At 34.4% G+C, this 12,433-nt stretch overlaps 1 protein-coding gene across 7 annotated transcripts in view; it reads left to right on the forward strand.

The window, feature by feature from the left end:
• DMD (dystrophin) overlaps nucleotides 1–12,433 on the forward strand; it is a 1,990,807-nt gene that overhangs the window by 593,563 nt on the left and 1,384,811 nt on the right. For all 7 annotated transcript variants that reach the window (XM_044235639.1, XM_044235638.1, XM_044235634.1 and 4 more), the window contains one exon: nucleotides 8,473–8,714. In XM_044235639.1, the coding sequence (XP_044091574.1) occupies nucleotides 8,473–8,714 (242 nt within the window). The remainder of the gene's footprint in view (nucleotides 1–8,472; nucleotides 8,715–12,433) is intronic.

The following is a 12,433-nucleotide window of genomic DNA, read 5'->3' on the forward strand; positions in this document are numbered from 1 at the left end:
ACTAATCTTTGACAATGCAGGAAAGAATGTCCAATGGAAAAGACAGTCTACACAACAAATGGTGTTGGGAAAATTGGACAGCCACATGCAGAAAAATTAAACTGGACCATTTCCTTTTACCACACAAAAGAATAGACTCAAAATGGATGAAAGACCTCAATGTGAGACAGGAATCCAAGAAAATCCTTGAGAAGAACACAGGCAGAAACCTCTTTAACCTGAGATGTAGAAACTTCTTCCTAGAAACATTGCCAAAGATAAGGGAAGCAAGGGCAAAAATGAACTATTGGGACTTCATCAAGATCAAAAAACTTTGCACAATAATGGAAACAGTCACCAAAACTAAAAGACACCTGACAGAATGGGAGAGTCTTTTCACAAATGACATATCAGATAAAGGGCTAGTATCCAAAATATATAAAGAACTTTTCAAACTCAACACCCAAAGGACAAATAATGCAGTCAAGAAATGGGCAGAAGACATGAACAGACATTTCTGCAAAGAAGACATCTAGATGGCCAACAGACACATGAAAGAGTGTTCCACATCACTCAGTATCAGGGAAATACAAATCAAAACCACAATGAGATACCTTCTCACACCAGTCAGAATGGGTAAAATTAACCAGTCAGGAAATGACAGGTGTTGGCGAGAATGTGAAGAAAGGGGAACCCTCCTACACTGTTGGTGGGAAAGGAAGCTGGTGCAGCCACTCTGGTAAACAGTATGGAGGTTCCTCAAAAAGTTGAAAATGAAGCTACCCTATGACCCAGCAATTAAACTACTGGGTATTTACCCTAAAGATACAAATGTAGTGATCCAAAGGGGCATGTACACTGGAATGTTTATAGTAGCAATGTCCACAGTAGCCAAACCATGGAAAGAGCCTAGAAATCCATCAATAGGTGAATGGATAAAGAAGGTGTGGTGTGTATGTGTGTGTGTGTGTGTGTGTGTGTGTGTACACACAATGGAGTATTATGCAGCCATCAAAAACGAAATCTTGCCATTTGCAATGCTATGGATGGAACTAGAGACTATTATGTTAAGCAAAATAAGTCAATAAGAGAAAGAAATTATATGATCTCACTGATATGAGGAATTTGAGAAACAAGGTGGATGATCATGGGGGAAAGGAAGGAAAAATGAAACAAGGTGACACCAGAGAGGAGACAAATCTTAAGAGATTCTTAATCTCAGGAAACAAAATGAAGGTTGTTTGGAAGGGAGGGGAGAGATGGGGTGGCTGGGTGATGGACATTGGGGAGGGTTGTGCTATGATGAGCTGTGAATTGTGTAAGACTGATGAATCACAAACCTGTACCCCTGAAGCAAAAAATACATTATATATTAATTTTTTAAAAAAGAAAGAAACACAGAAAACAAAACCTATTAGTCTCAAAGGTAGTTTGTTAAAGGAAATGAAGAAAGGTGCTAAGGAAAAGGGGGAGTGCCCTAAAATTCTTAAGAGTACAGAGATTACCATCATGCCAATGTAGAAGTGACTCTGACTTGATGTTGCAGAATTTTGTTAAAAATTATTCTTCTGTCTTGAAAACAGTCTTTCTCATAACGTGTGTTCAGTTTTGCAGGCTCACTAGATGTTTGGATCAATTTAAAGCAATTTAAAGATGATTTTCATTTTTCTATACTTTATCAAATGCAAAGCTTACCTGAAAAATATTTAAGTACAGTAAACATTAAATATATTGTCAACTTTAATATTATTTTGTGAGTTTTGTAGTAGAATGGTTGATATTTGCAAAATATGCACAAAATCAGTAAAAGACTCATATTAATTTATTTGGAACCTTTTTTACAACCAAAAAAGGGGGTGCATCAGTTACTTGCATACTTTAAAGTTTAACACAAACATTTCCCTTGTAGATGTCCCAGTTCTTATGTAAGCATGTAAGTTATCTTCATGATTATAGTAGGCTAAATAAAGGGGCTACAGTGCTAACAGCATGTTAGTTTAAGAATCATGTTTCTTAGTTTTTAATTGAATTTTGGTATAATGAACTGATTTATCTATTCCTTAACTGTATCTTTTTTTTAACAAACATTAAATTTGTAATTCCTGTCAACATCATTTGACTGGATAAGTATGGGAATAGTTTGAGAAGAGTGGTGGAAGGTGGAGAGACATTCTTATTAGAGAAATTTTTCACAAATATATCTTTTATGAAGCTTAGTGCTACTATATAAGATGGAAATAAGAACTTTAATCTCAAGAAATTGTTGGCTTTCTAGAATTTTAATGAGAGTAAGTGGGAGACTACATTGGGTACCTAGTGATGTAATTTTGTTTCCTATAGCTATGTTAAGCTGAGAAGGGGAATTTCCCAATCTGCACTTATTTCCTTTTTTTTTTTAAGGATACAACATAACCTTCTCTAAGGTTTGTTTTTATAGTTTTTCATTTAAACACAAAAATGGTTAATTAAAATTTTAGAAAATTTCACAACAAAGTATGGTAAATGATCTGACTACCATATTGATACTATTGATTATTCATTAATGAATCCTAATTTACTAATATTTTATGTCAGACTGTTTTTATCTGATCTTCTTACTTCAAAGTGAAAGCTTTTCAGTGTGTGAGAGTATGGGATTTTAAGACAATCTAGAATATTTTTTGTATTTAATCATTTGCTTTCTTTTTATCTATTTAGACTTCATTCTTTTCTAAAAAGATTTTATTTATTTATTTGACAGAGAGAGAGAGAGCGAGAGAGGGAACATGAGTAGGGGGATTGGGAGAGGGAGAAGCAGGCTTCCCAGTGAGCAGGGAGCCCAATGCAGGGCTTGATCCCAGGACTCTGGGATCATGACCTGAGCTGAAGTCAGACACTTATCAACTGAGCCACCTGGTACCCCTAGACTTTATTCTTAAATTTGTTTGTAAAATAATGTTCTTGCATCCATATGTAGTCTCCTTATCAGTTGGGTATTTAAAAAAAACCTGGTTTAGATAAACTGTTTTCCTTTATTAATATTAAAATTACCAAAAGAGTAGTTGTATCAAACATTTATTTGGAAACATATATAAGCATAGTTTATTTTCCCCTTCTTTAGGCTATAAAATTGTTTCACCACAATTTCCAGAGGCTATGGTGTAATATAATTATCTAATAGTGTTAGTGATGTTTTCTACATTAAACTGTGCTTCCCTTTCATTTTCTAATTATAGTTTCCTGTATGTTAATTAAGAGTCTGAAGACAATCACATTAAGGAAATGTTTAAATAAAACTAGTAATTATTAGTATATTAAACTAGAAGAATAACTCAAAACCATCATCCCTTGATTGTTAGATTATAGTGTTTAAGGTGATACTTTATAGTAAGTCTGCTAAGGACTGTAATTAAATAGAACAGACTGATAACACAGACAAGGACTCCTCTTATCTATAATATTAATTGTGTAACTGCATTTTTAGTGTTTTGCTTTATATAGCTCATTAAGTATTTCACATGAGTGATGCCTTTTGAGTTTGGGCAACCAAATTTTGTCAGATTTTAAAGACAGGGATTATAGTCAGTTTGGCTCACCTCAAAGCCAAACCTTTCATCTTCTCTTCACATCACTGTGAAGGATTTTTAGTGGCAGTAACTCTTCTAATTATATATTTTAATGAAAAGACATTTTGCAGCTGGTCTGTATGTGAGTGGGGCATATAAATAATACTATTTGCAGTATTTCAGCCCCTCCATTGTAAATGAGTAGCTTTCCCCATAGTTGGACTCATTTCCTCTTCTCTTCTGCTTTCCTCAGTTCTGGGCAGTTGTATTTATGTCTCTTATTTCTCCATGTGACACTTGGGGATTATGGTCTACACAGAGTTCACACACCATAAATGTTAATTGACAGACACATCATTCTTTGACTCCAGTCTCCAAACGAAAAAACTTTGTGCGTGTGTGTGTGTGTGTGTGTGTGTGTGAGAGAGAGAGAGAGAGAGAGAGGAAGAGGGAGAGGGAGAGATGGGGAGAGTGAGAAGGAGAAAGTCATAGTGGTCACTGTTGTTGGAGAAAATTCATCACAAAAACAAATATGAATAGGAATCTGGCCCTTATCTCACATAATTCAGTGGTGTTTAAGAATAGAAAAAAAAAGTTTTAAAAAAAGCTATTTTAGGGACGCCTGGGTGGCGCAGTTGGTTGGACGACTGCCTTCGGCTCAGGGCGTGATCCTGGAGTCCCGGGATCGAGTCCCACATCAGGCTCCCAGCTCCATGGGGAGTCTGCTTCGCTCTCTGACCTTCTCCTCGCTCATGCTCTCTCTCACTGTCTCTCTCAAATAAATAAATAAAATCTTTAAAAAAAAAAAGCTATTTTAGTAAATTTATGTATTCACTAGGGGTATAAATTTTACATAAACCTATTAACTTTTAAAAGCTATTATTTAAAAAATTATTTTAAAAAAGCAATTGTATAAAAATTAGTGTGATTGAAGAAACCTCTAGAATTTAGTCTACAATACTCAGGCCTTATTTTCATGGGCTTAGTAAATTTCTATTACATTCAAGGCTGTTATATTCATGCCAGATGGGCTTGTAAAGACCCTCACCTAATATGCAATAAAAATTGGAGACTATTTATTAAAACTTCATTTTGAGTTTTCATTCTAAACACAGGTTTTGCATGATTCTACTCTGGCTTCATGGCTAATGATGAATATACTTAATGAGGAATACTTCACTTTAAGTGGCAGTTCTGAAGTACTTGCATGGAAGGTGGTGCACAATTAAAATTATTCTAACAGTCTGTTATGCACTGTACACAAGTAATAAAATTAATGGATGCACTTGAAGTAATGATCCATTTCCTCTGGGTGCAATATATTTATTCATAGACTATTTCAGGGGTTGTTTAGAATACGAGATGTGAATGGATTATGATCCCTTATCCCTGAGATTCTAATGTGCTACTACAAAATGGCTTCCATAAGTATTGTTCATAATGCCTGGTGAGTTAGTATTTGTATTCTTAAGTAGCTAACAAAAAAATTAGAAAAACAGATGCTCAAATGATTGATACTTTAAAATTTGCAGATACTTACCCTTAAAAAGGGTCATAAAACTTAAAATTTTCGGTTGGTTTAAGGAACATGTAATTTTATGAAATACACATAAAATAGTTACATATAATAGTAAAATTATTCATGCTTCAGTATTCATTTGGGAAACAGTATCCTTATTTATTCTGCTAGTTTTAAGAGACTTTGTCCTAATAGATTGCTAATTCATGAATCTGAAGTATTGGCATTTATAATTTTAGTTTAAGAGATATACGTGTAGTAATGTGCCATGTACCAGGGCTTTTGATCCTTCCCCCAAGTATTTTAAAGCAAACTTGAAGCAAGAGAGACTGTATCCATCCTTGTGTTTATTTTTTTGTGTCTCTGGGTATTGCTACCCTAATGTTCATATTTGTATGAAGTAAGCTATTGATTTAGTGTTGTGTGAGTTGACAAGTACACTGTATTTATTCCTTACCTGTTCTAAGCTGAGAACTCTATCAGATACTGCCTGCCAGTGGAGACCTTTTTCTCAGAGTGGTTTAGAGTTTAGAAGGACAGGTCTTCCTCCTCTTGTTGAGCGGGAAGTATATTCACATGAAACAATACAATATTTACATGTAAATCCTTCATAATAAGATATTTGATTCTCTGTGGTCAACATCTTATCTTTGCCAGTGACATGTGGAAGTTTCTTTTTTTTTTTTTTTTAAAGATTTTATTTATTTATTTGACAGAGAGAGAGATCACAAGCAGGCGGAGAGTCAGGCAGAGAGAGAGAGAGAGAGAGAGAAACAGGCTCCCGCCAAGCAAAGAGCCCGATGCGGGGCTCGATCCCAGGACACTGAGATCATGACCCGAGCCGAAGGCAGTGGCCTAATCCACTGAGCCACCCAGGCGCCCCTGGAAGTTTCTGTTTTTAATTTTTGGTATAGTTGCCCTTTATCATTTTAATTGCAAATGAGAATGGATGTATGGCCAAATATTTGAAGCTTTGCTAATATACTCATGAATTTATCACCGGTTGATATAATTTCTTTTAAAAATGTCTACACACACTTTCTATATCCCATATTAGTGCCATATTTTATACAATTAGCACTAACTTTAAAAATATTAGTCATTGATTTTTTTTATAAATGCCCCCTTTCTGTCGTTAAAAAGACCTCCCCTGACCAATTTCAAGATTTGAAATCACTGATCTCTCTTTTCTTTTTGTTGGCTACATATTATTTGCTGTAACATTGATATTTATTATTTGCCTGACATATGTCAGACTTTATGTAACTGCTTTACACATGTTAACTCAGAACCCTCATAGGTATCCTATGAGACCAATTCTATTTTAGCCTCATTTCATGGATGAGAAAAAGGAGATCCAGTGGGATTGAGTAATTGAGCCTCATTTACCCATTTAGTAAAGGGAATGAAATTTGAACTCAGTTCTGCCTAATACTAGAGCTCTTACTGTGAATTTCTGTAGCTCTCTGTTCCCCTTCACCATTTATCCCAATAGGGAGATTCTTCTTATACCTAATTATTGTGTTTTAATCACCCTTATTTAGTTATAAAAATCAATATGTTAATAAGTAGAGAGTATTATAGATTTCATAGTGGATTTGTACAAAATTTGCTTTTCTCATTTATTTTAATTCCTTTTGCAGTGATGTTAGCATCTGAACATTTTTTTGGCCTGACATATTGAGCTGATAGTTCTGGAGAATTATCAACAAGGACACATTAAATTCTATCCCTAGATTTTAATAGATACCACAGGACCAATTGGTAGTTCATTATAGTTTTATTTGTATTTTCTGATTAGATTAGCATGTGTTATTCACATGAAAAATTACTTTATGGTTTTATTTTTTCATTTGAGAAGGGTGGCTCTTTTTATATGATTGACTTATGTCAGGGACAGTGAGCTCATTTCCCTTGTATTTCCTTATAATTTAGAGAAATGTTAAACAACACTCAATGCAGTATCCGTTCATCAGTACCTTTAAATTACTTTAGCATCTCTGACCTGCCCAAACTGGAATTGGACCACCATGGTCTTCTTTCTTCTAAGTGCTTATTCAAGTTTAACATATGCTGAGAATATTTCCTCTCAACATCTGATCATTTGTGTCCATGGCACATTTGAATCACTATATAACAACATTTCTCCCTTCAAATAGTCAAATAATGTTTCAGAAATACAAGAAAGTTATCAATGCTGTTATAGCTGTATTTTAAAATGGATATACAATTTAATATTTTTATATAATATAATTAAGAAAGTTACTATGTACTTGCATACATGTGTGTATGTGTGTGTGTAAGAACACCTAAGTTTTGTCAAGTAACTATAGAGAGTATTTTATCACACAACATTACGTGATGTTGTCACTGTTTCTTGGTATGTATAGGATAATATATAGTTGGAGTGGCATTAGTAATCACATAGCACATTATGGTAAACTTAAATAGATTGAATAATATTAAAAGACACCAAATACCTAACACATAGTATATTCTCCAGAAAGCTAAGTAATAATGATGTGCTTATGTTTACATTTTACCTTTGATAGATTTTTTTCTGCTTTAGTTTTGTAATAGATGATTTTGAAATTATCAGATCAACTTCCATATTTGTAAATGATATGTAATATGAACATATTTTTTCATTTTAGAAAGGTTATTTTTAGTTGCTTATTTCACTTCTCTTATTTTTATTTTTTAAACTTTTTTTTAAAAAGATTTTATTTATTTATTTGACAGACAGAGATCACAAATAGGCAGAGAGGCAGGCAGAGAGAGAGAGAGAGAGAGGAGGAAGCAGGTTTCCTGCTGAGCAGAGAGCCCGATGTGGGGCTTGATCCCACGACCTGGGATCATGACCCCAGCCGAAGGCAGAGGCTTTAACCCATTGAGCCACCCAGGCGCCCCATCACTTCTTTGGACCCATGGAAAATTGCACTGCCTTTCTATAGCAGAAATAGAGAATCACTGCATTTTGATAAAAACTCCTTTGTTTTTTAATTAAAATCCAAATAATAACATTTCAGCTAATTTCCAAACTATTTTAAAAACACAGTGTTTCAATGTACATTTCAATATCATACATGATATTTAACAATTATCAAAATATGTTTTTGTCCATGATCAATCTTCCAATTGCCTTCAGAGATTTGACCCTTTTTGTTTTGATTTAAATATATTCTACTCTTGTACACCTTATGTGTCCTTATTTATTATTTTATTACATGCATACTCTTGATAAGATGCATCTCTAATAATTTACAATCAGTAATCAAAAATTCTGTTGGTACTTCTATTTCTTTATCAGTAAATGATTTGTTCAAAATCCTTCATGATATGAGTACTTTTAAACTTGAGACACATGGGTTTTCAGATGTCTTGCAGTCTGTGGCTTCAGTGGATATATTTTAAAAATCTTCTTTCTAGAGGGTGTTAATGCTGACAGCATCAAACAAGCCTCAGAACAACTGAACAGCCGGTGGATAGAGTTCTGCCAATTGCTAAGCGAGAGACTTAACTGGCTGGAGTATCAGAACAACATCATCACTTTCTATAATCAGCTACAACAATTGGAGCAGATGACAACTACTGCTGAAAACTGGTTGAAAACCCAGCCCACCACCACATCAGAGCCAACAGTAATTAAAAGCCAGTTAAAAATGTGTAAGGTAAGATTCTTTCCTCCTTTTTGGATCATGATCAAAAGGAGTTTCTTGGCAATTTCCAGAAGAATAGCAAATTATTTAATTAAAAAAATCCCTTTGAAGGGTTTAAACACAATAAAGGTCAAAATGTAAGTGAAGAAAATGAGTTTAAATAGATAATGTATGATGACTGGATCCTAAAAAAGTAGATTTAGAGTACTTACACATGGCTAATTGATTTTGTCTGTTTGCAGAATGGTGAAGCAGTTTGGGAGTATGGAAACTACACATATCCTATGAGAAATGGCCAGTAATTTGGAGCTCATTTTTATGGCAGCTCATGTGCTAAAAACAAAACTCATTCATATGTTAAAAAAGTGGAATCTACACAAACACAAGCAGTCAATGTACTGTATAATTGGATATATGAGGAAAATCTTTAAAATTGACAGTTCACTCAAATTAGGATAATTTGAGGAAGGTTTCCTTACCAAAATATTTTATCAGTGTGCTTGGAATATAGAGGAACCATAAGGCATAGTACAGTAACCCTGCATCAGAGCTGTAACTTCTGAGGCCCAAAAGGATTAGAGATAGAGAAGTTACAGAAACCTAGAAGGAGTGAATTGGGCACCCATTGTAAAGACAGCCTTAAGAGCCAGCCCACATGCTATCACAGGAATGGATCCAGAAAAACCAATATGCTATTTTACTTTCCTCCCTGCCTCTAGAACCTGAATCTGGACAAGGATGCCCATTGGCTAAACTTAATCATTAGACATAATACAAAGAGCCCTAGTTTATAAGTGTCATTCTCCTGAGTTCTAGAAGTGGGCAGTGCATCCGGAGGGCCAAACAAGGTATAACTGGCACCAAGGAACCTGAGAAAGAGATTAAAAGAGTGTGTTTACAAATGTAAGAAAACCAGAGTTACACAATAATGAAGATCACTTGAACTTTTTGTATGGTTACTATGAGCTGAATGCTTTTCATGGAAAGTGAGAAATTGGTTAAATGAAATGGTTTCTAGGATGAACCTCAATGACAGACTGAGATGGCTAGTTTTAATCTAAGAAGCAGGGAATGGAGGTTAATATGCATACTTTGAAAAGAATGGTTTAAATAATGGGAGATTGAAGATGGAGAGGTGACAAGGTTGCTTTGGAGGTGGTATTAATCCTAGGAAGGGATGGGAAATTCAAAGATACTTTGAAGGGAAAAGCAGATGAAGGATCGGAAGATTTTTTATCTCATATTGGTTCTGCAGATTTACTAGGAAATGACTAAACTCAGGAAATACATTTTTAGATAAAGAATATAGGACAGAAAGGCATTGAGTTTTTTAATGCAAATATGCAAATCAAGGGAATTTCTATACTTAAAGACACATTTTGCTGTTAATAGAATTGGTGACTTTTGTTTTTCCTATGAATCCATAGAATACTCCACCTACATTATTTCTTACCTTAACCTGTTTGTTGAAATTCAGGTATAAAAATTAACCATAAAATCTAAAAAATACATTCACCCATAAAATAAATAGTCAATATCCCTAGTGTTGCTGAGAGTGATACTAAGTATATTAACTTGGTTCAACTGCCTGACAGATACCACAGGGCAATTGGTGGCTTAAACACAACCACTTCCAAAGAGCTGAAGGAAGGCCAATGTGAATACTGGACAGAAAGGTGTGAGGGGTGGGAATAAGATAAAAGAGTCCAAAAGACAGGCATATAAGAGACAAAGCAAGGACTCTTAGGACCTGGAGTATTTTGGTCTTTATCTGAGGAGCAAATGGAGATCATTGGTGGTTAACAAATCTTAAATATTCTCTCGAGGTTAAATATTCCTCGAGGTTGAGGAAGTCATCCTGAGTGAAGTTATTTCTTTTTTCTGCATTCAGTCAGAAGATTCCAAATTTTGATGACATAATTCCATTCTTCTTCATCACTCCTTACTCTTTTTCTCTGCACCTTTGGTTGCTATTGACTTGATGAGTCACCTGGGGTAAAATATTTAGCAGGATAAGCTCAGACTCATTCACACAAAAGCTAACATATTATTTTGCTATGATTAATGCTAGGTAAATAAATTATTCTATCTTGTTTGTCAGTGCATTCTGTTATTTGGAGATTTTTTTAAGATTAGACAGTAGTGTTAGCTCCAAATATAATGCTTGCCAGCACTGGTTCTTCTTATGGGGGTTAGAGAACTCTTTGGGAATTGGAAGAAATCCATGGACGCTTTTCCAAGAAAAATGAAAAAGTTTTTCCATCAGATAAACACAAAATTTGAAGGATAAACAGACTCAGGGAAGATGCCTTACTCAGGAGGACTAACCACATTAAGGCCCTTTTTGTGGAAATAATGAGTAATTGCTAACATCTTTTAAATGATAAATATTTCAAGTCAAAATGATCTCTCCTAAGACTTACTCTCAGAACGTTAAGGTCCGAATTGAACATTTGCCCAAATGTTTTATTAGTTTCCAAGTCCCCTTTGTTTTACAGAACACACTTTACTATACTGCAGGTTCCTTCGATAGCCCCCTAAACAGGAAGAATGACGGCCCTCCATCTGGCCAAATGTAAATCAGGTTCTTAAATGTTTCACAGCAGATGTCAATGCTACCATTTGTAAGCCTAGTGTACAAAGTGCATGTCTTAATCCTATAATAAAAAACACGGAGTACTACCCTTTAGCTCTTGTCTTATCCTTCACATGTTGATATGCACCTACCTTCTAGCTCTTGATTGAGAGGCTTTATATTAGAATGGGAGATAGGGTCTTTCCCCTATTTATATACATGGCTTTCATTTTCACCTACCAAAATAATTTGGTTATCAGAGGTTAACCTACCTGAATCAATTCTTATGTTATAACCACATAGCAACATTCCTCTGAAAGTTATCTTTTATCTCCTAAAATTGTTAACAAAATGACAATGCCCAGCAGGTAGTCTTGCTCCTATGAAAGAACCTTGGGATATATTTATCTTACTAAATCCTAACACAAAACTTACTCTCTCTAAAACAGTATGCATGCATCCAAAAACTAACTTGTTTTTTTTTTCTTTTTTTTCTTTTTCTTTTTACTTTGATTCCCAGAAGCTCAGATTTACATTTAGTTCGTAATTACTGTAATTCTTTGCATTTTCCCCTCCTCCTAATTGGCTTGTTATCTGATTTTAAAATTTCAATTGTCCTTTTTTTTTCATTTTAAATGATAAATAATCCTGAAGTACTTTTTTCTGAAGGTAGCAGGCTATGCGTGAATCGTTAAGTAAGCAGCCATGGTAATAATACTTAAATAAAGAGCTTTTGGACTTTCTGTTTGAATTCCAATTATATGTGTAGCAGAGACATATGAATCGCAGCTTCACTGGAAACAAAAGAGAATGAAAACATTCTCATTTGAACAGCAGTGTTCCAAAGAAATATAATGCAAACCATGAATTTGAGCCACATCTGTAGTTTTAAATGTTCTAGAAACAATACTAAAAGAGGAAAGAGAAACAGGTAAATGAATTTCAGTAATGTATGTTATTTAAAATGGTAAATTGAAAATATTACCATATCAAGATTCAATCAGTATTTAGAACTATGAGTTAATATTTGTATATTTTAATACTAAGTCTTCAAAATTCAGTGTATGTTTTATAATGACAGCATATCTGAATTTGTACTGGCCACATTTTAGGTTTTCAGTAGCCACATATGACATGTAACTACTATACTGCACAG

This window comes from Neovison vison, chromosome X (genome assembly GCF_020171115.1).
Source record: "Neovison vison isolate M4711 chromosome X, ASM_NN_V1, whole genome shotgun sequence".
Classification (NCBI taxonomy): domain Eukaryota; kingdom Metazoa; phylum Chordata; class Mammalia; order Carnivora; family Mustelidae; genus Neogale; species Neogale vison.